General features: G+C 47.5%; 1 protein-coding gene across 1 annotated transcript in view; it reads right to left on the bottom strand.

Annotated features, from left to right (window-relative positions):
- The window catches only part of CCBE1 (collagen and calcium binding EGF domains 1), a 224,196-nt gene that overhangs the window by 15,558 nt on the left and 184,707 nt on the right, over positions 1–23,931 (bottom strand). Inside the window, exons 3-6 of the mRNA XM_045886615.3 lie at positions 16,674–16,726; positions 11,789–11,923; positions 9,383–9,535; positions 445–548 (exon numbers count right to left, since the gene is read on the bottom strand). Coding sequence (XP_045742571.1) covers positions 445–548; positions 9,383–9,535; positions 11,789–11,923; positions 16,674–16,726 — 445 coding nt within the window. The remainder of the gene's footprint in view (positions 1–444; positions 549–9,382; positions 9,536–11,788; positions 11,924–16,673; positions 16,727–23,931) is intronic.

The raw sequence follows: 23,931 nt of genomic DNA, 5'->3' as shown, positions 1-23,931 counted from the left end.
GCTGCTACAGAAATTCATCATCAGCTTATGGATGTTTATAGACAGGACGTTCTCGGTCGAAAAACATCACCAAAACATTAGCTAAAATAGAACTGTGTACGTCTGCCCCAGGACCATGTGTCTGGACGTTTTACCAAAAGTTTCAACAGTCCTAGCTCATCCTCCGGACAGTTTCGCCACACGCCCCTCACCTCATGGCCTGCTTTAACAGTTACCTAATCAATCCCTTTCTTGCCTTCATCGTCTCATTGCCCTTCCAACAGCAGCTCTGAGGGTGGGCGGGCGAAGCCAAGCCCGGGTGCCAACCCAGCTGGTACCCACCTCCATGAACGCTCACAGAGGTCGTGCGTGACAACTCATTTTTCTCGTTTCTCCACATTCTGCCTTTTCCCCTCTGCTGAGCCCTCTTACTGCGGGACTGTCTCTAGCCGAGCAGGCACGTACCTTTTGCTTCAGCTGCAGCACTGTCTGCTTCATCTGGTGGAGCTCCTTGCACGTGGCACAGCAGGTTCCGGCCTCCACCGCGTTCTCCGACTTCTCGCCATGCCCTGCGCGAGGGGACGGGCTCGGGTGGGTTGGGGAGGCTGGAGGCCGTCCGGACCCCAGAAAGACAGCCTCGCAACTGGCAGTCCCCGGAGGACCCGCGGACAGCGGGACGTGTGAGGGAGGCCGGCGATTTTACGGTTCTCAGGTCACTGACTGCACTCCCGGGTCAGGGCAGAGATGGAGGCAGCACCTCCCGCCCCCCACCCCCGCCCAGGCCCGCAGTGCTCTGTCTTCAGCTGTTCCCATTCAGGCACCCCGGGATCTTCCTCTTTCATGTGTGAACAGGGGAACCACGGCCCTTTCGTCAGTGCTTCTTAGGAGGTGGGATCTACCAACCTGACATGATTTATACCCCCATCCAAGGGCCAATGTTCACCAGGGCTGTCTGGAATGCAACTGGGGACAGCCAAGGAATGTCCCTCTAAGCCATTTCTTGTCCTCCTTGGCTCATGTGCTTTATCTTATTCCCCCCTCTTCTGGGAAGCCCTCTGTGCTGTCTCCATTCATGGAAACCCATCAACTATCCAGACCTAGGTCAGATGTTCCACAAAGCCTGTCCTCTCTACGGAGAGACCGCGGTCCTGAGGTCAGCCAGCATTTACCACGTGTCCTCTCAAATGGCGGTGTTCTAAGCTTCCCCACGGAGAGGCTACTCTACCTACACCAGAGCGTAAGCCACCTAAGAACTGGAATTTCTGGTCGCTCACGTAGTGGACACACACTACGTGTGAAGTAGAGCGTCATAGGTTGAACTGTTTTCCTGCCAAAATTCGTATGTTGAAGCCCTAATCCCTAGTACCTCAGAATGTGACCTTATTCAGAAATAGGGTCATTGACGTAATAAGATGAAGTTCTACTGTCACAGGGCGGAGACCATAATCAACATGACCGGTGTTCTTATAAAAAGGAGACATCAGGATATAGATGCGCACCCAGGGAGACCACCACATGAAGATGAAGGCAGAGGTCAGGTAATAGGGTAGGAGCCAAGGAATGCCAAAGATTGCTGGCAAAGCCCCCAGAAGCAGGGGGCGGGGTGGATGGGACAGATTCTCTTGCATGGCCCTCAGAAGGAACCAACCCTGCTGACACCTTGATCTCAGACCTGTGGCCTCCAGAATAGACAGGATACATTTCTATCCTTTAAGCCACCCAGCTGGTGGCAGTCTATGACAGAAGGAGCGAACGGATAGACGTGCTGGGCATCAGGAGAGCCCCATGCTCACATGAAACTTCCTCACGCAGCGCACTGATTTCTCCAAGGGCATCAGTCCCCTACTTGGTGATCTACATGGTGACCTGTGTTTCTGCTCTTTGGGGAGGGGAGGGGGGCCTGGGGGCAACTTGACAACTGAGATCTCTGGCTATTCACCTGCCACACCCCATCCCTGCACGTCACGGGAGGCCTATGGATTGGAGGACCCACGTTGGGAACACTTCTCAAGCCAGCAGGTTCAAGTGGGTGAAGCAGGTCTCCATCTCTAAGTTACCATAAGCGACAGGGTCGACCTATAGCTCAGGTTTTGAATGCCTGGAAAAAGCACCTGGATCTATGCCACAACGGCAGTCTCTAAATCCACCTATGTGTACGCAGTATAACATGACCACCTCACTCATTCCCACTTCCTAGGCTAGCTGTCTTATCAGCGGCTTCCCACTGATAGCATGTTCAACAGGTACACTTGCGGGGTGAGGTTGACTCACATTGCAGCTGTGTAATACTGAGTTGAATTATGAGGCTAGGGAAGGTCTCTGCTTGGAGGAGGTTAAGTGGATTGGTTAGGAGTGTGGTCTGCCAAGTGCTATTGTCCTGGCTATACAGCTCAGCTGTCACTGACGAGCTCCGGAATCCTGGGCAAGTTATCTGACCTCGATAAGCCCTAATTCCTAACCATAACAATGGAAGAATAATTCCTACGGCCCAGGGCTACCATGATGATTAAATGAAGGTAAGGCCTGTGAAAGAGTGGGCATGCCACCTGCCAGTAATAAATGGGAAACAGTGCCTGGCACAGTCTTCAGACCCACCAAGCCCTTTGCATTGCTCTTGCCTGAGAACCCCAGAATTCTTGAAGGATAGTATTAACATGAACAGAATGAGGCAAAACTGACATTTGGTATCTGAAAGTCATCTCGCAAGTTGGTTGATGTGGGTTTAGAACTGAGGTTTCCCGAATCTGAGTCCAACACCTTTTCTACAATTCTGGCTATTTCCTCTGGGCTCTTTATCCCAGTTTAATGTACCAATTTACAGTCCTACTTGCCTACAGAGCTTGGGCTCATGTGAGGAGGACCAGAGTTACTTAGATCCGTCTCTAACATAACTGAATAATACAAGGGCATTTCCATGCAGACTACACTGGGTGAAGAACTGAAGCCTTACCACATCCGGTTGTGTTGATGGCAGGGAATGGCAGACCCCTGCATAAATAGAGGATCCCCACTCCAGGTTTATTAGTTTTGTCAGCACTGAAGGACAGCTGGAGGACATTCATCTCTGCCAACCTAGCATTCATCCGTTCCATCTCATCTACTGGTCGAATTATATAATCCCATCCCGTAACCCACCTCTCTCGCTCATCCCTCCCTCCCCATTCTCCCTCTTGTCCACCTTTGGAGCTTCTGCTATTTGCCAGGCCATGTGAGGCAATAAGAGTGCAAAACAGATGAGGACACCTGTTTAACAATTTGCAGCTGACCTTTGTAAGGAACTAGCCCTGTTGGCAGAGCCAGGCCATCGTGAACCAGAGTTAGAAGCCCATCTTCCCATTTCTGCTTCTACGTACTCGGTTAAATTTTCCAAGCGTTGGTGTGATGGAGGCAACTTGATATTTTCACGGTAAGAATAAACCTCCCTACTGGCTTCTAGACTCTACTTCATTTAGATCAGGGAGTGTTAGAAGTGATGTATTTTGGGTTCAATCTCCTTTATAGATAAGGAAAGTGACTTGCTCTAGGTCCTCCAGCGTGCTGTGTACGCAGGCTGGGAGCTCCCAGGTCCTGAACCTGGCATCGTGGGGGTGCAGGGAGCCGGCTACCGGGGGTTCTGTTCAGGATACCCGGGTGCTCTCTGGCAGGCAGACTCCGGGGCAGTGGTCCTCAAGTGAGACCCCCAGACCAGCAGCAGCACCATCACTGCCTGGGCACCTGTTCTCAAAAATAGGAAATCCTGGGAGCGGGGCCTAGTGCACAGTTATGCCAAAGCCCTCCAAGGGACTCTGAAGCACATGCATGCTGCTCAGCTGTCACTGCTCTGGGGAGTAAGCTCCGCGGAGGGACTTTGACCTGAAAATGCCTGGTCTGTTCTCTGTCCCTTTGTATAATCATCAGAACACAGACACAAGGATTAACTGTGTCCATTCATGGGCATGGAGTAACAGAGTAGCAGGGAACAGAGGCTCTGGTGGAGTCAGATGATCAGGATTTAAATCCTGATGCTGCCAATTAGTATCCTTTAGGTTGGAAGCCACAGCTTCTGGGTGTGTTCTTCCAACAGTAAAATGACAAACGCATTTATCACCTGGGTAACCACCGTAGTAGCAATGAAATAAGACCCGTAAGTTCCTAGACCAGTGCCCAGTATATGGCAAGTGCTCCATAAATGTTATTATTGGGGGTATTAAGTTCCCTACAAAATAACAGATGTGGGATAGGGTTCTTTACATCATCCTTTGGAAAGAGCTCTCAGACAGTTGGAAGATAAATTGTGTGTGCAGGCCTGGAACATGCAATCTGTTCTGAATCGGGGCTCATCTATCTTGCAATTTGTCTACAGTAATGTCAAACTTGCAGCTAAAACAATCTCGTGTATGCTACGTTAATAATTCATTTAGAAATCTGGGGAGACATCTCTGATCTTGCATGTTTTCAGTCCTCTCAATTCATGCTATAGTCACTGAGTATCTCGAACCGTGACCATGCTCATGTTAAGCGAAGGATTACCCAACATTTTGCTCCAACCAGTTCAGATTTTAAAGGCGCATTATTATTGATTAGCCACATGGGGGCATAGAGCTCTAATTTTTACTAACGTCGAGCAGGATCTATATCCCAAAGCATTAGAAATAGAATTCCTTAGATACTGTATTAGTAGTATTTCAATAAACTCAGAAACTAAAGGATGTTCCCAACACATTGCACATGGGCAATGTCACCAACGAACAGAACATGTTTGTTTTTAAAAGGTGACTGTGCAAGTTTGTGCCCTGGCAAGCAGTTCTCAATGCTAACGGCACATTATAACCACTTGGGGGCGGGGGGGGGGTGGTTAAAAAAAATCCCATTATGTTGCATCTGGGGGTTGCAGCCAGGGAACGGGATTGGCAATTTTTAAAGCTCCCCAGGCTGAGAACCACTGATCTAGGGATTAGTGGAGCTTGAAAGTTACACGAAACACCTGGCCGCCCCCAACACTTTGAACTGTAGTAAGGGACGCCGGGGGTCATGGTCGCTCTATCAGAAAGTAAACACAAGTTGCAAAATAGAGCAGTAAGCTCATTACTACGGAGCCATCATGTCCTTAATTTGTCTCCCCATCAGTGCTACACAGACTCCCTGGAGTATCTAAGCTGGTTCCAGTGACATATTTTCAAAGCAAGCAAGTGACCGAGCGGGCCCTGCTTGCTGAGCAGCCAGACGGCTCGCGCCACCATGCCCGTGGGCGCATGGCAACCTTTCACCCCCCAACTGCTCTCCACCCGCTCTTCTCACAGCGAGCTGAGGCTGGGTTTGACTGTAAATTCCTCTGACTCTAACGTCAGACACTGGACAATGCAAAGTTCAAAAAAAAAAAAGAGGAGGGGGAAAGGAGATTTTAGATCCCACATGTTTACATTCAATTATCATTATGTAAAAAAAAAAAAAAAAAACCCATTATCTCTTCAACAAAAAAATAATCACAATGAAATATTAGGTTTATTCATTAGTCCAAAACAGATGAAGCTGCTTAGCTGGCTCGCCTGGCCCCTAACTTTTCCAGTTGCTGAGCCGAGTATCTGGATGTTCACGAATCATCTTTTAGATGCTGTAAGGAAAGTTCTCGGCTTAGGTGGTGAAGCTGGGCAGGTCTCGGAGCCTTGGTGCTCATTTAGATGGAGGAGCAAGAGATGAGGACTGCACCAGGGCTCGCAGGGCCGGTCGGGCTTCGGTTACTCACGCTACATCCCAGCACATTGTGGAAGAGACGCGGGAGGGCGCGAGGGTCCTGAGAGCTGTCCAGTCCCACATTCCTGCTCCTCCCGCAGAGCAGGCAGCTGGGGCCCGGAACCTGCCCCACGACCCCCAGCGGTTAATGCTCCGCAGCTCTGGCTGCCAGAATCCTAGCCCCCCAGCCAAGGAACTTTCCACGGCCTCCCGGTTGTCCAAGAAATGCCTCTAGGGTGCTTGCGTTTTGTTGCCAGCACCATCAAAGTCATCCCCCCACCTCCTCGGTGGCCCGTCGCTTAAGTTATGACTCTCACATTCAGGGCGTCCTTGCTCCCAATTTTAATTATGGGTCTGGATTCCTCCTCTCTGTCCCTTCCCTCCGGACGTCCCTGGTTACTGGTGTTGGAATGTCTTTCTTAGCAAAACACTAAAACCAAATGCTCGTCCTGTGTGCGTGTGTGGTGAATTCAATGGACACCGGGGACTGAAAAATACTGAGAAATTCTTTGTCTAAAGCTGCTGCCGGCGGCAGGGGAGTGCGATTCAACAGACAGTGCTGTTCAGCTTTTTGTTTTTTTTTTTTAAACTATTTGTAGCTGTTCTATGAGGAGGAGGATGGAGAGAGAGGAGAAAGGGAATTTGCAGTCTAGGCTCATCTGTAAATGAGTTTTGTGTGACAATAAACCTCAACAGTAGAACCACCAGACCGTTCTTACTAATTAAACAGAAAGACCTCTCCCACTGATTTCCCTGTAAACAGGAACAAACGGTCTCTCGGTATGGCAGGATGGAGGACTCCTGTCCTGTTTTCGTTCATCAGATGCTCCGCCATCCACAGCAAATGGCTTCACTCTGGGCTTTTGGCTGCTTCATCTAGCGAAGGCGTCTTTGCCTGAAAGCCAACCAGACGACCTACCAAGTTCAACCCCCGAGCTCAGGCTTTTGATGTTAATAAGTTAGCATTTTCCAAATTCTATTTTTCAGGATACTCTTGTCTGCGAGATGTTTATAGGCCTTTCTTAAGAAAATAATTTGGGGAAATTCAGGCTTAATCAAAATTAACATTTTTGAAAAAGGCAATCTCTTTGAGCCATTCACGCACGTGGCCCATGAACCCTTAAAGTGGGTGCAGTAGCATGTTCTTCCCCAAACATCTGAACCCAGATGCTTCTGGAGAAAGGCTTATTTGCAGCTCACAAGACCCCAAAGCTCTGTAGAACACAATGTGGGGACATGCTGTAATAAACGGTCGAGAGAAAATAGGTCATCTTTAAATGAAAGGACTAAGAGAGAAGGTGCAAAAAAAAGTTGCCTATCTATATCCCTTACCATTACAAGCACTTCAGTTTTCCCCAGAATTCTCAGCCAGAGAAGTTAAACTGCTCATCACTGAAGTAAAATTGCTGATCTCTTGAACTTGCTCTCTCACACTGAAACTTCTTGTGTGTTACCCTAAAAACGTTTAAGTAGTAGAATTCATTTCTCAGGGAAGGAAGCAGAAGACTATGGTCCGAGGACTGACCTAACACAACAGACTGCTAACTTCAGAGACACAAGGAGAACTTCTTGGGCCCCGACTCTGTACCTGGGCCCCCGGGCAGGTCTACACGGCCAAAGCACGAGGCAGGAGGTGAGTGCCTCCCACCGGGCCCACCTTATCACTATGCTCAAACAAGAGCCCTCCCTAGGGTACCACTCAACACAGGGAGGCCATCCGAGACCAAAGAACAAGTACATTTCAGTGGAAAACTCTTACACTGTCTCTGGAAGCTCCAACCAGCTTCTCTGGTTCTCTGAGTTAAAGGCCGGGTCCCAAGGCAGACCACCCTGCCCCCACCAGGTGGGAACTGCTCAGGGGTGAGGCCACGTCCTGTTATTTAGGGATCCCTCCTATCTAATCCCACCCGTCACTCGAGCAGTAAGCGTTTGTGGTTGCGGTTTCTGATGGTTAAGGTCTAGACTGGGTTGCTCAACGCTGCCCTTCATGCCCAAGTCAACAGGTTTCATCTGAACAGAAATGTAAGGCAAAGAGACAATGGAGTTGGCAGGCTGAGTCGCTCACACAGCCCCTGGACTTCCCGGCTCAGAGCATAGCTGCAAATCCAATTCCAACATGAAAACTTAGGAAGCTGCCTTCTCGTGGCTAATGTTCAAGTTGGCCCACGAATTAATGTCAGTGGCTAAAAGGCTGCACCTCAGTTTTCAAAGGATTAATTCCTCTCAATAAAGGAGACAATCAAATAGGTAAGTTACACACGCGGCCCCTCTCCCACCTTCTCCACCATGGGACAAAAATAAAGTGATTTTAGTTTTGAATTAAAAAAAAAAAAAAAAAGGCCTGCAAACATTTTTCCTCAATCCACGCTTCTGCCCAAAAGACTGTTCACCCCTGCTCTAAGCACCTCTAGGCATGTAGGCCCCACGTGCTTTAGACTGTAAGAGGTGCTTTAGACCAAGCCCTCTGATTCATTCACATTATTCCAGATTGCCCAATCCTGTGCTGGTTCCAAGCACATTTTGCATCTACTTCTAATATATGGTGGCTTCCTCCTGACTCAACCCCTTGTTCTCAGAATTTTGCTTTGTAGCTCTTCCATATGAGGCAGCTGTCTCCCAGCTGTTTGCCATCCTCAGCTGATGGCAGTTGTCTTCCACTCCTTGTAGAAATCTCAGGCTACACACAAGAATCACCACTTCCCGAGTGCCCAGACCGTTTAGCCTTCCCAGCTCCCTGCCTTCTTGGCACAGGTGATTTGCCCAGGACCCCCTCCCCAATCAGAGATGGTCCAAGGCCCAGCCAGCCTCTCTGGACAGACAGCATCCTGTCCCCTCCCAAGGGGGGTGGGGAAGAGCTATGCCCCGAGCACAGGAAGATGGGAGCAGCTTCCTGGCCTATGAGTGTTGGGTACAGGAGCACAAGGGTTCCGTCTTCCAAACTTAAGGGGGCGATCCAATATTTGGGCTGATCGTATCCCTCAGTGACAGACATATCAGTTGAATTGGGTTGACATAACATAGATGAGCTTCTCAAACTCTGTGAATGCCAGCTTTTAACGCTGTTTCACTTCACTGTGGACTGTATTTGCAAAACACAATAAAAACCAATGACTAGAAAAAGGCGACAAAATACAAGTGCTGATCTTTGGATTTAGACAAAATGTCTCTCCAATGGGCATAAAAATGTCTGAACACTTGACTTCTGTTTTCATGCAATCATGAACCAAGTAACAAAGAGTTCCTGCATGGACTACACGTTAAGCAGCATTGATGTACACGGTTACCTGACATGGACATTTTTCCTATCGATGTTCAACCCATTCTCTGAGAGAACACAGGGTTTCTGGCCTCTGCTCTGCTCATCTGAGGGTGGTCCAAGCACCTAGCTAAGTTCTACTGATTTCTGCTCGAGCACAGCACCACCTCCACTTGGTGGGGAGCTTCTGCAAATACGCACGAACTCGCAACCCTCGCTGCTGGCAGGCTTTGCTCCACTGGGCTCGACCTTATGTCCTACCCCTCTCTTAACCCAGATCCCACCTGCCCTTCATGCAAACGCCCCTTCCTGCCCCCACTGCTCCCTTTCTTGTGCTCACTTTCAAGTTGGCCCACGAATTAATGTCAGTGGCTGAAAGCCCTGGTGGGCTCCCAAGGGCCTGCCGACCTATGGGCGCACATCGCTTGCCCCACTCACCAGTGTCGTTGGGGTATTTGTCTCCCCTGGTGCACGTCCTCCCGTCGTCCTCCTGGATGTAACCCTCCCGGCATTCACAGCGGTAGCTGCCCACGGTGTTGATGCACGTGTGTGCACACAGCGTCTCGTTGCTGGTGGCACACTCGTCGATATCTGGGTTTGGACCAAAGGCAGAGAATGCTCCGTTTCAGAGGACGCTCTTCACAACAGGTGACATTCAGCGTGGCCCTCCCATGAAGGTCTGCGAAGGACCCTCTGCCAGCCTCGATCAGAGAAGGTGATGAGCCAGCGCGCCCGGAGTGCCTCAGGCCGTGTCGCCACGGTGGCAAGCTGATCAGGGACGGGATCTGCCACTGCCAAGTCATGTGGCCTGGTGCAGGCGTTGCCAGCCCTCGAAATGCCCATCTACAAGACTTGATAAGGTCGCCGGGCCGAAATACTTGGCTGGGCTCCTCAGAAGAGGAAATGAGTTGACAGATAGCAACACACTTCGAAAAGCACGCATCAGAGCCATGATTTTCTGCAAGGACCCGAGTGGGCTGAGGGTTTTTATGCCCCCCTCCCCCGCCCCCTTTACGGCTCTAGGTTCAGAGCGGCAGGATGGTGACCCAAGGTCAGTTAGGAATGGCTCCTTCCCAGTGAAGAGATGTAATGAAACCTGAGAAAAGCCACTTCTAGCGAAAGAAAATAGTCACGATGAATCTAATGGAGAGTTTTCCCCAGGAAATCTCGGTGTCATCAATGACCCAGACAGACCGCCCATGAGCTGTGGAAACGAGCCATGAGACCACCAAACAAGTCACCAGAGTCCCCATAAACCGTGCACATCACAGACTTGCTCCCCTGCGGAATGGGGTGGAAACAAAAGTGTTTCCCACCAGGGGAAGAGGAGGCCGCCCGGGTCTGTTTCCTGCTCACTGGTTGAAGACATCAGGTGGGTGTGTGGGTGTGTGGGTGTGTGTGTGGGTGTGTGTGTGTGTGTGTGTGTGTGTGTGTAGGGGAACACGATACTCAGTCCTGACCGTGTACATGTGGGAGGCAGACAGAGCTCAGCCCTGCACTTCAAGATGCGGACGTTCCAGCTACTCTGGACCAGTGGCCCGGGACCCACCTCTGGCAGACCCCCATGTATGGCAGGCCCCTGGGGGCCCCCGGGAGTGTGGTCATTCGGACGTTCCCCTGGTAATATGCACCGTGTCACCTGTGGACTAAGTGCTTCAGCTGCATTCACCTCTGCAACTCCTCAGGCTGAACACCTTTCTTCACGTGCCTCTGCCCTACACCCAAGGGTGAAGTTGCCCCTATTGTCCAGAGGGAGGAGGAGGTTGAAAGGAGAGAAGCAGATGGAATTCTTAACAGAATGCTAGTTTTGTGGATCCCCAAATGGGAAGCACAGAGTACTGCAGCTACCACAAACTCAAAGGAGAGCCCCCGCGCCCGGGACCTCAGAGAGACAGACTGGCGCGCCCCGTTCTCTGTAGGAGGCGCCAATGGTCCTGGGTCCACTTAGTGGCCTCAGTCCTCTTGTCAGTGTGGGGTGCCCCCACAGGTGCCACTGGGGAGAAGCTAGGAGGTTAATAGCTAGAACTTCTCTTCAATGGCGCTCTCTAGAGCCCCAGTTGGGACAGAGGAGGAGGGGCCGCTCATCACAGCTCGCTTATTCTCCACTTGGGACCATGTGCCCGGCTCCTCAGTTCATCCTCCAGGGGCTTCTCAAACTCGCTTGTGCACGGGGGTCACTAGAGACGTTTCTGTAAATGCAGATTTCTGGACCCGCCCTCAGGCTCTGGAGGCGAGGCCAGGAATCTTTTCTAAAAACAAGACCCCCAGTGTTTCTTGGAGACACGTGGCTCCAGGGAACAATTACCATCACCCTGTCTTAGGAACACAAAGAGGGCATGGCTGCACAGCCCAGCCAGTGCGGGGAGGACCCCGCCGGTGGCGAGGGCAGGTGCTGAGCTCGCTCAGCACAGTCCAGGTGGCTGGCTTCAGCTCCCTGACTCACTTCCAATCTGCCTGCCACATGGGCCCTTCCTCGTTCCCAGCCTCTCCGCCTTGCCTTCCGAGGGACCGTGGAGTCTCGTGCTTCTGTGTTTTGACGTTTCTGCCCACTTATATTCTGTTTGACATTGTTCTCGCTTTGATAATGCTCCCCTTCTCCTGCTCTCAGATCTCACTGCCTATTATTAGGATCTGACTGGTACCAGCTCCCTGAAGAATTCCTCAGCCGAGGTTGGTCTGATCAAGGCAGTGACGGCTGGCATGATATTATCTGAGCACCGGGACATAAGGGGAGAAACAAAGGTCAAAGCAGCTCTGGGGAGCTGGCCCCACGGATGGAGAGTATCCAACAAAGGACAGAATCACGATCCCAGGAGCTGGGACATTAGTGTGTCGCCAACCCACCCAGGCAGTAAGGTTTCTCGCGCTTCCGGTGTCTCTCCCGGTCGTACCGGAACCCTGGATAACAGGTGCACAGCACTCGGCCGAAGTTATCTGTGCACTGCTGTTCACAGGGAGCCTCGGCACACACGTCGTAATCTGAAAAAGACAAGGGTGAGCTCACGTCAGCTACCGTCGTTCAGCACACGGGGGCGGTGACACGGGGCCCGGGTCTGGAACAGACCTCCGGGGCTGCACCCTGCTCAAGAATGGGGAAGGGTGGCCGGCTGCGTTTAGAAGGGTGTTAACCCTTTGGGCCATGGGCCACCTTTTAAAAGTACTACGTCGGGGAACTTGGTGCTCAGCCCGGCCCGTGGTTGAAGGCAAACATCCCCTGTGATTTTCCCCCGGTCACCTCCTCATCCGCTGGGGTCTGCCACTCATCTGGGAAGCAAAGATGCTCTGGATGCCCCAGCCCTGCAGCAGTACCCGCGGTAGAGACAGGGAATTCCTTCCAGATGAACACCAAAGAACAGCCGGCCTGGTGAGGGGTGTGGGCACCATCGTGTGAGTGCGACGGCTGGAAGTCACGCAGGCTAGGAGGAGCGTGAGGGAGGCTTTGGAACAGAGCTGGTGCGAGTGAGGCAGGGCTGGGGCATGTGTGTGCGTGCGTGCGTGTGTGTATCCTGCATGCTGAGGAGGGGCTGGGAGCAGCTGGAGGTCTCTGGATGCCCTCTTACTTGAAAAGAATTAAAGCCTCTCCTCCTCCCAGTCCTTACAAACGGATACTTAACAAGCCTCTGAAGGGACTTTGGCTCGGAGTCAGGAGCTCAGGCTGCACATTCACCTCCAGACTAGATCCAGCATCTCAATCACTGAGCTATCTTCCCTAGGTGCTGACAGATAAATGATCCTCGGACGCAGAGTAAACCCGGCTTTGCTCCGCCGCACAGGAAGGTGGAATGGGTGGGTCGGTCTGTCTTTAGCTCCGATGCAGACGGTGTCCGTGGGGCAAGGATCATGCCATTCTCATGAGGACCTGCAAAGCTGCCCCTGCTAAATCCTTTCCCCTGTAATTGTGATGCCAGGTCTACTTTCCTGCCAGTCAAACATGGTTTCCTCAACTAAATATCACCTCTAGGCAGCCAGTGTAGTTGTTGTTGAAGACTTTATTTACTTGAGAGAGGGAGAGCACAGAGGGAGTGTGAGAGGGAGCAGCAGACTCCTGTTGAGCAGAGAGCCCGACATGGGGCTCGATCCCAGGACCCTGAGATCATGACCTGAGCCGAAGGCAGACGCTTAGGTGCCCCTAGGCAGCCCATGTTTTGTGCTCTATACTCTTCTCTTACTCCCGTGTTCTGCCTTATTTGTGGAATGCCTACTCTGTCCCCGGCTAGGAGGCATGCAGCCTTATGGTGAAGAGTATGGGTTCCAGAGCCAGCCCTCCGAACTCTGCTACTATGTCGTCTGTGACCTCGGGTCCTGTAAGTCTCATCCTCTTACCTATAAAATAGGGGTGACAGTAATGACGACTTTCTGGCGCTTTTATGAAGGTTAACTTGGATGATGCCTTAAAGCACAGGGCCCGACACACAGTAAAGCTTAACCTGCTCTTCTGTTGCCTTTATTACTAGCTCTTACTACTGTCTGGGTATCTGGCAAGGACGGTGTCCCTTGGACTAACTGGCACTACTTTCTTCCTACAGCTTATGCTCAATTAATAACTGTTGAGCTAGGACAAATGAGATTATTCTATCACCTGGCAAATCAAAATAATACAGCAGAGGGCTTGGCAGAGTAGATCTGGTTGGCAACCACTACTCCCCTCTGCGGTGGTAGGGCAAAAGCAGCCGTAGATAATACTTAAGTGCATGAGTATGGTTGTGTTTCAATGGAACTTTATTTATGAAAACAGGCGGTGGGTCAGATTTGGCCACAGGTGGTTGACTTTTGACTTAGAGTAACAAACACGAGGCAACACTCTCTTAAATTGCACCTTCTCCTCAGCACATTTGTTTAGAAATTCTAGTCCCTTTACTATCTGTGATGGTTAATTTTATGTGTCAATGTGGAGACGCCACAGTACCCACATACTTGGTCAAGGACATTCTAGACGTTTCTGTGGAGATATTTGTTAGATGGGATCAACATTTAATTTGGTAGAGTCTGAATAAAGCAGATTGCCCTCCAAAATGTTGGTGGCCCCTTTCAATCAGTTGAAGGCCTTACTAGAAAAAACACTTCCCCCAGGGAAGAGGGAATTTTGGTAGCAGACGACCTTTTGACTCCGACCGTTACCTTGCTTCTGGGTTTCCGGCCTATCCTGCGGACTTTTGACTTGCCTCCACAAGCCTGTCAACTAATTCCTTTAAGGAAACCTCTCTCTGCTTCTCTGGACAATCCTAACGAATATACTATCTTTTCTGACTTTCCACATTTCTATGTTGCATTCCTGCTCATGGAAATCTTTATGACTGTAGAGATCTTTAGTAAGAAGCCCATGCACACAGACTTCTTCCCACAGATTGAAAGACTTCAGTGTTCTAGCGACAGCAACGGAGCAGCCTGCTAGTTAGAGCAAGGCTTTGTTAATCACAGTGTCACAGGCCCCACTGAGGGCGACGGGAGGCTACCTTTAGGCTCTGATGTTCGAAACCACAACACCCAACATTTCAAGAAAGCCTAAGTATGTGGTACCCATGTAATGTGTTTTTATTTAGGCTGGGCAAGGTCTTTAGCTGGGATCTTAAATCGACTGGCCTAAACTTAGTTTTCTTAGTATCCGCCAAATTGAAATATAAAGGACAGAGCTGCAGACTGAGAAAAGCTGGCTTATAAAAGAACGCAATTATTTTGACCTTTGTGGGTTTTTTCTTTGTGGGTTTTTTCCACCATGCTCTAGCCAACAGAATTGGCTGGCAGTGAGAAATTTAGTCTGAGAGAGGCCCAAGGCCACATAAACCATCTTATGTAAAGTGATTTCCTAACCAACCTTCCTAAAGCCGCTTTCTCAAAGGTCCCAGCTATGGTTTAGTGAACTCTTCCACCCTTGCACCGAAGAGAGCAATACGCAGGGGGGATTCATTGATTTCTAACTGAGACAAAAAAACCGCTCTCTATGCGATAATGCAACATGAATTGCCTTGGCTGCACTCCTGGTTCTCTGCAAAGGCTTGACTTCTTGGTTGACAGTGAAGAAACCTATTTCTCATTACCCACCCACCCACCTCTCCCCGGCCCCAGGCCAACTAATCTCACACTCTCCGAACAGTTCTTAGCATTCTCTGGATCAGCGCTGGGATCCTTTGCAGCTCTCTTCCTCCTACCTGTCCAGGTCCTTGGCAGCCTTCCTTGATCAGCCGGCTCCCCCTCCTTCCTGAGATCACCTCAGACTGCCCTGGGTCCTCTGTGCCCCGGGCCTGCTCCAGACACTTTCTGCTCTGAATGCCTCTACCACACATGTTGTGGTCATTATTAAAAACAACAGCAGGAACCATTTATCAAGCACTTAATAAGAGCCAGCTTCTGTTCCAAGTACCTCACATGCGGTTAAGATTCTTAAAACAACCATGAGTCAAGTACTAATACTTTCCCACAAAGACTAAGGTAGGATGTGTGTGTTATGCACTGAATCCTCCTGTCCTCTTGAAATTCACATGTTGAAATCCTAACCTCCAAGGTGATGGTCTGAGAAGGTGGGGCCTTTGGGAGGGGCTTAGATCATGAGGACAGAGTCCTCACGAAGGGGCTTGGTGCCTTTATAAAAGAAACACCAGAGGGGCGCCTGGGTGGCTCGGTCGTTAAGCGTCTGCCTTCGGCTCAGGTCATGATCCCAGGGTCTTGGGATCGAGTCCCACATCTGGCTCCCTCCTCGGGGGGAAGCCTGCTTCTCCCTCTCCCACTCCCACTCCCGCTGCTTGTGTTCCTGCTCTCGCTATCTCTGTCTCTGTCAAATAAATAAATAAAATCTTAAAAAAAAAAAAAAAAAAAAAAAGAAACCCCAGAGAGCTCTCTTGTCCCTTCTGCCATGAAAGGACATAGCAAGAAGGTGGCTATCTATGAACCAGGAAGCTCCCACCAGGCATGGCGTTTTCCAGGGTCTTGGTCTTGGACTTAGCCTCCAGAACTATAAAAGAAATAAACTTTTGTGGTTTAAGCCACCAGACTATGGTATTTGTTATAGCAGCCAGAATGGACTAAGGCAATATGGAACGTGTTATTAAAATTCAGGTCTCTTGGGATGCCTGGGTGGCTCAATTGGTTAAGCCTTGGCCATTGGCTCAGGTCATGATCCCAGGGTCCTGGGATCAAGTCCCACATTGGGCTCCCTGCTCAGCGGGGAGTCTGCTTCTCCCTCTGCCTGTCACTCCCCCCCCCCGCCGCTTGTGCTCCCCCTCGCTCTTTCTGACAAATAAATAATAAAAATAAAATCTTTAAAAAAAATTCAGGTATCTCTGATTTCATGCTTGTCTGTATCCTGTCTCCCCAGCTTGAGGGTGTGGGCTTTGAGGACTGGGCCCAGGTCTGACACTGCTCTGTCTCCTCAGTGCTGGGCTGAGCACAGAGCTTGAAGGGGCTCTGAGTTTAGCATATGAAAAGCAGAGAGAGGTGGGGAGGATGCTTGTGTTCTAACTGTGTATGACATGCTGATTAGGGAAATACAGCCTCCTGAGCTTAAAACCTGAAATACATGTGTACTGTTTGTATATATTGAGGATGCTCAATATATGTGTATAAGTTGTGTAATGATTTGGGTAGAGCATATTATACATGGAGCTAAATTGGCACTAGAAGAATTTAATGCCAAAAAAACCCTGAAATTACATACACATTCTATATACATCTGAACTTTATAGACACCTAACGACTAGTCACAAACAAGGTGAGAAGACAATCTTATATTACATACCTTCTGGGATGCATTGTCCAAGAACAAATTTATACCCTTTGCAGCATTTTTTCCTAAGAGACAAACAAAAATGTATTTTAAATGGGATGTTAGATTAAAAATATAATTCTTTTTAGTTATTGAATGACTTGTGCCCAGGGAAAAGTGAGGCCTAAGGGAAAGAAGGGGTTGTGTAGCTTTAAGGGAAGCAGAGATAAAAAGGGGAAATATTATCAATAGCACATGGACACATCTTCCAATAGCGGGACGCCTTTTTCATCACATAATATGTGTAATTAATCACTTGAATCCAATGAAGTGGATTAACGCAGAGACTTCAAGATAGTTAGATCAGATGATCAGAGGCCTCAGGATATAAAGGAACTTTGAAGCTCCAGGCCCCTCAGCCTACAAGCCAGGGATTCACTGACTTGCTAATTTTAACAATTAGCTAACAACTAGATAATTATAATGATGGCTAATTATAATAATAATTAGATAGCTAATTATTAGTAAGACTGAGGCTGGGACCCAAGTATTCTGACTCCCATTTGAGTGCTTGCTTTACACCTGTACCACATAAGGTACTGAAAGGTATCTAAAATATCTGAATTAAAAAAACAGCAAACAAGCAGTTCATTCATTCACTCATTCATCATTCATTCATTTTGAGAGAGAGTTGAGAGCACATGTGGGAGCAGGGCAGAGGGAGAGGGAGAGAGAATCTCAAGCAGACTCAAAGTGGAGCATGGAGCCCGATGCAGGGCTCGATCTCACGACCCTGAGGTCACGACCTGAGCCAAAATCAAGAATTGGACACTTAACCGACTGAGTCACCCAGGTGCCCCAACAGCAGGCAATTCTAAGAGAAATGGTGCCGTCAGTTCAAAATGTAAATCTCCACTGGAAATCTTAAGTGTCTGGTATGAAGTTGTAGGCTCCTAACAGACCAACCCCCTACAGATAGCAACTATAAACTCCGGACAAAACAGAAGCAAATCACCACTGGTAGGTCCTGGTGAGTAAAGAGAAGTGGGCAGGATTTAAGAGGAGAGTTGAAATTTTGAACAAGGGACCAACCCGGGCTAAGTTTCCTGCTTTTTAGGGCTTTAGCCTGTCAAAGTGCCTATCACAGTTGCTATGTGGTGTGGAAAGCTAAAACACAGGGAACCCACAGGGAGTTTTGGCTCAATCAAATGGAGGACAAAGCTGGGGCAACCAGAGGCATGAAAAATTGAGGGAAACCCTGGAAAGGAGAGTGCTGGAAAAGGGGAGCCTTAAATTCTAGGTATAAATTCTTCCCAAGCTCTGGTAAGCCCTAACCCATGCGTGTGAGGAGCAGGTTCAAAACACCCCCGCTAAATACAACACAGGCTGAAGGCTTGAGCTACCACCTACTGCAAGGCAGTTTTCACATTACATCCAACCAAGTTCCTTGCCTGCTAAAAGAGAAATATCAACATTCCTTGGATGAATTGAACAGGATTCAGGGTCTCCATGATACAACTTGTACAAATGTGACCCATTCTCAAGGGAAAGACAACCAACGATGCCAATTCCAACTGCAGATGTTGGAATTATCAGACACAATGTTAAAGCAGCTGTTACAACTATGTTTGAAGATATAAGGGAAAATACACTTGTAATCAATGAAAACGTAGGAAATCTAAGAGAAACAGAAACTATGAAAAGAACAAAATAGAAGAATTGGGAAATATATCAAATTAAAAAAAAAAACAGGGGGCCTGGGTGGCTCAGTTGGTTGGGCGACTGCCTTCAGCTCAGGTCATGATCCCAGAATCCTGGGATCGAGTCCCACATCGGGCTCCTGGCTCAGCGGGGAGCCTGCTTCTCCCTCTGACCCCTTCCCTCTCATGCGGTTTCTCTCTCTCAAATAAATAAATAAAATCTTAAAAAAACCCACAAAAACAAAATACCATCCCGCTGGATGGGTTTAACAACTGAATGGTGACAGAAATTAGTGAATTTGAAGATCTAAGCACAGGAATAAGCCAATTTAAAGAGAAAAAAATGATTTAAAAAATGCACTATACCTCAGGGACTGGTGGGACAATTTCAAAAGTTCTAATGTATGGTATTTGGAGTTCCAGAAGGTGGGGAGAGAGAAAACGGAACCAAAAACAAATTTGAAAAATGGTTGAAATATCCCACGTTGATGGGGTGCCTGGGGTTAAGCATCTGCCTTTGGCTCAGGTCATGATCCCAGGATTCTGGGATCGAGCCCCGCATCGGGCTCCTTGCTCAGCAGGAAGCCTGCTTCTCCCTCTCCTCCCACCCCATGCTTGTGCTCTCTCTCTGAAATGAATAAATCTTAAAAAAAAAAAAATCCCAAGTTTAGTGAAAAACAAATTTACAGACTAAAAATGTTCAGCAAACCTGAAATGTGTTAAATACACACACGTAAAAAACCGTCTAGAGACATCATAGTCCTCCTGCTGGGAAAACTAAAGAGAAAAATCCTGAAAGCAGGCAGAGAGAATGTGCACATCTATAAGCGTGTGGCCATGCGCTGCTCATCAAAAGCGATGGTAACCAGAAACAGTGGCCCGACATCTTTTAAGTGGGGAGAAAAACCAGCCTGTCAACCCAGAATCCTATATCCGGTGAAAATACCCTTCAAGAATGAAGATGAAATAAAGGCGTTTCAGATTAAAGAAAACCAAGCATTCATCACCAGCAGAGCTGGGTGACGAGAAATACTAAAGGGAGTTCAGAATAAAAGGACAGGGTACCGGGGGGAACTTTAGGAAGGAACAAAATGCCTCATGCATGATGTATCTGGGTACACATAAAAGGCTATTTTTTCATGCTTATTTTAAAGCAAAAATTACACACTGTCTTGCAGGATTCATAATGCAAGTAAATGCAACAAAGAGAACTGCAGAATTAAAAAAATGGCAGGGCTGTAAAAGGACCTACATGGTAACAAAATGTCTACAGTATGTGTAAAAGTATATAACACTGACATTTCCGCCGCAGCACATTCCCCTTTGTTCTCCATCTCTCCAGCCTCGTTACTCTTCCCTTCCTTCCCCTTCTCTCCCAGCTGGGTTCCTGGTAAGCTTCCTTTGACCACTTCCAAAATTAGTATGTTAATTCAGAGGCCAAGCATTAACCTGGGTGTGGTGAATTTGCAAATCTCCAAAATATAGCCCAAGATCTTTTGCATTGATTATAAAGTTTAAACTATCATTAAAAAAAAAACGATTTCTTTGTAACAGTAAGAGAAATCACATTCAAGGTTATTCCCATCAAAATATCATTCTCAATCATCTGTATTTGAACACGCTTTTTAGGTTAAATATGGTCCAGCGACTGGGAAGTGCACATCACCTGCAGTCTATCGATGCCGCCACGTGTGTGAGCATATCATTTGTACATTGTAGTGAATATGGGGGCAGGAACCACAGATCTGGGAAATTAGGCATTATCTGGGTCCTAAAGCAAATTCCCACCTTTTGTCAAATGGTCCGAACCTTCCACCAGGTTAGACAAAGACTTCTCAGAAAAATATGATACACTTAGGGCGCCTGGGTGGCTCAGTCGTTAAGCGTCTGCCTTCGGCTCAGGTCATGATCCCAGGGTCCTGGGATCGAGCCCCGCATTGGGGTCCCTGCTCCGCGGGAAGCCTGCTGCTCCCTCTCCCACTCCCCCTGCTTGTGTTCCTGCTCTCGCTGTGTCTCTCTCTGTCAAATAAATAAAATCTTAAAAAGAAAAATATGATACACTTAAATACATGTTTTCCATCACATTTCAGTGAGACAATAATTTAACAACATTACTTTCTTTTACAAATTATTGGTCAATTTTATTTTTTTAAGATTTTGTTTTTAAGTAATCTCCACACCCAACATGGGGCTTGAACTCACAACCCTAAGATCAAGAGTTGCACGCTCTCCCAGTGAACCAGCCAGGTGCCCGTCAAATCAGTCTTTGTAGACTGGTCTGCTAGGCGGGTTAAACTCACAGGAGAAACAATCTCAGCAATCTCTTCCTAAAACTTTTTTTTTTTTTTTTAAAGACTTTGAGACAGAGAGAGAGAACAGGTGAGAGAGAGAGCATGAGCAGGGGTGGGGCACAGGGAGAAGCAGACTCCTCGCTGAGCAGGGAGCCTGATGCGAGGCTCGAGCCCAGGACTTTGGGATCATGACCGAGCCAAAGGCAGATGCTTAACCAACTGAGCCACCCAGATGCCCCTCTTCCTAAAACTTTTAAAATTTACAAGAATTTTATTAAATCCGTTTATAAACTTTATATAAAATGAATTAAAAATGTATACAATGTATACAACTTACAAATATCACATCTGGTGAGAGAATATTCTGAGGCCCAACTGGGTACAGCACAGCCTCATTTCTCCCTGCAACATTTCTCATGTGCAATCCAGCTGTGGTGGACAATCTTACTTCAAACGCATAATAAGTGGGCTTCCATTATAAAAACCGGTAGCATCTGGGATGTTCCTGAATCAGACTTGAGTGAAATAACTAAAGGTCCCCTCCCCTGCAAAGGACACATTTGACAATCTGTATGTGTACACTCAATATAGGTTATTTTGAATCATTCCTCAGCCTATTTTATGGTGTGTGTGTGTGTGTGCGCGCGTGTAAGATTTACTGCTATGAATGATGTGTGGCAATGTCCAGAGTTTTCCAATTGGACATAATTTCCCAACATCTCCAACTGATTTATAATTTTACATGACAAGGGAAGCCCCTGGGGTAGAAATTTTGATTATTATTTCTAACAGAGGTAGAGGTTCTACCTTTACAGTCCGTGAAACTTACACTGTCTAGTTTTGCATGGTTTAAGAAAGTCCAAGTTCCTAACAACCAGAAGGAAAACTGCTTAATAGGGTATTCATTAAAATTTCACAGCTCTTACTGCATTACTTGAAGCTGTCCTAGAGAGAACTGTAAGAGGAAGAACAGTGCCCTAGATTATGTGAAACTCAAGCAAATCACAAGAAAGTTGGATGGAGGGGAAACATGTGTTTTTGATACATCTTAAGTACAACAGCACATTTAAACATATGGCTCTATTTCTATTTAAATAGTGCACCTAACGTACAGCTGCTGAGAAGTTTGATGGCATTTCAAAGTTCATGCACATGGATGCAACCCTTACAACAATCTCTCTTTCTACATCCAAGACATCATATGTGGGCATTCTGATCTTTCTGAGCATTGCAAAGGCTTGGGATTGTCCATTTAGGGGAGCCCAAAGTAATCTGTCATTTGCCTTTTTATGAAATTAAATAACATAGTGATTTGATATGCTTTCAAAAGGCTACGGAGCTCTATCAGGAGAAGATCTAAGCTTCAGAATGGCCATGCTTCATTTAAATACCTTCTCAACTAAGAATTAACTTCCCCTTGGCTGTTTTTTTTCTTAAATTGCATACCTAACGCCACCTCTCTGCTCAAGAGGAGATCTGAGATTCCACTGTACCCTCCTGCTTCTCTAGAGTTCCTGGGAAGACAGCATTATTTTGCATGTTAAACACCCATCCAACACAAACCATTTAAAATAAACAATGAAATATTCCAAAGTATAAAAAAATAAACACTGGCCACACGTCATGCCATTTCAAAGATTACTTACAACATAATTTACGTATAGCGAAGTCAAGATAGCCAAAGTGAAATCTCCTTCTCGTTATGCAAGCAAGGCACTTGTTAGACCGAACTACAAACACGGCTGTGTGGTTTTTATCTTTAAGAAAAACAAACGAAGATGGGAAAAGCTCATGTGGATTCTGGGGAGATGGTCCTGCTTAATCCGCTTCATGTGTCATAGCTTGGTTTTCCAAATGCAAATGCTTTTCTCATTTCTTGGCGAGGGGAAGTGGTGATCAGGGGTGGTGGTTACATAGAAAGGGCAACATCTGCTAATCGGGAAAGTCTGTGGAGGCTTCCCCTGGGTGCCCTGGAGCGTTAACACACATACAAAATCATAAATAAACACAGTGGAGCCAGAGATATATCCCAGCAACCGAGTGTGTAGGAGAGCTTTTGGAAGGAAAAACGGAATCGGGAAAATGAAGATGGTAGAAATGCCATCATCTGTCTGCTGTTAGTTAGCAGATTCTAGAAAAGATTTTTTTTTTTTTTAAACTGTCTATAGAATTAGAGGACAAGGAGGGATCTTGAAAGGTCAAGTGAGTTATAAGGCAAGAAATATTTCAACAGTTGCTCCACAATAGTAAATTTTCCTAAGATTTGGGGTTTCCTTTGCATAGCTGTCTAGATATGCACCAGAGGGATCAGAATTTTTTTTTAAATGAGAGAAAGAACTGCACTTTTTAGAGTATTTTAGGGTTCTTTGTGCCAAGCTCCATGTGGTGGATGGAGCAATGGTTTTGGGGTCAAGCAATCTGGTTTACAATTCTGGCTCTGTCACTTAAAGAGCTTGCGATGTGACCTTGGGCTCATCTCTTAAACTCGCTGAGTTTCAGATTCCTCGTGGATAAAACATGAATCATAATATTTGCTTTGCAGAATTATCACAAGGATTACAGATAATAAAGTTACCTAGCACAGGGCCTGGCTTAGGGTCAGAATAGTGTTGTAGCTACAGCTTTATGAACACAGCAAGAAAATAAGCCACTCTTCCCAGATGCCTTCATCTTACGACTTATCTCTTCCTTCCACTTGTTATTCAATGGCTGATACGTTCTTCCAAAAACAAGAGAGAAGGGGAGGGGAGAAAGGAGGGAGGGAGAAAAGTTTTGATTTTAAGATGATGAAAAAGTAATATTTTTGGCCTCTTCTTTCACAAGTTAACCCCAAATAATAGGAATAAGAAATAAAAATGCAAGGTCAAAATCCATGATTAGGAATATAATTCTAATATGAAGTCTAATAGCAATGTGGCCAGTAGATGGGAGAATGAGAAGTGATTTTTTTAAAAGATTTTATTTGTCAGAATAAGACAGAGAGAGCAAGTGAGTGAGCGAGCTCGCACAAGCAGGGGGAGGGGCAGAGGGAGAAGCAGACTCCCTGCTGAGCAAGGAGCCCAATGCAGGACTTGATCCCAGAACCCTGGGATCATGACCTGACCCGAAAGCAGATGCTTAACTGAGTGAGCCACCCAGTTCCCTGGGAAGTGATTTTGCAGAGTGGAGTAACTTCAAACCTACGAGCCTCCAGAGGGGGTTATGGAGAAGCCAACAGCCTGCAGCACCTCAGCCAGGCTTACGAATCACACACACCAGGTACTGAGGAAGGGGGAGGCCAGAAGAGAGCAAGACAATCTG

Source organism: Mirounga angustirostris, unplaced genomic scaffold, assembly GCF_029215605.1.
Source record: "Mirounga angustirostris isolate CCGP_5_RB_7025 unplaced genomic scaffold, mMirAng1.0.hap1 SCAF_14, whole genome shotgun sequence".
NCBI lineage: Eukaryota > Metazoa > Chordata > Mammalia > Carnivora > Phocidae > Mirounga > Mirounga angustirostris.
This window is presented reverse-complemented; position numbering and strand designations above follow the sequence as displayed.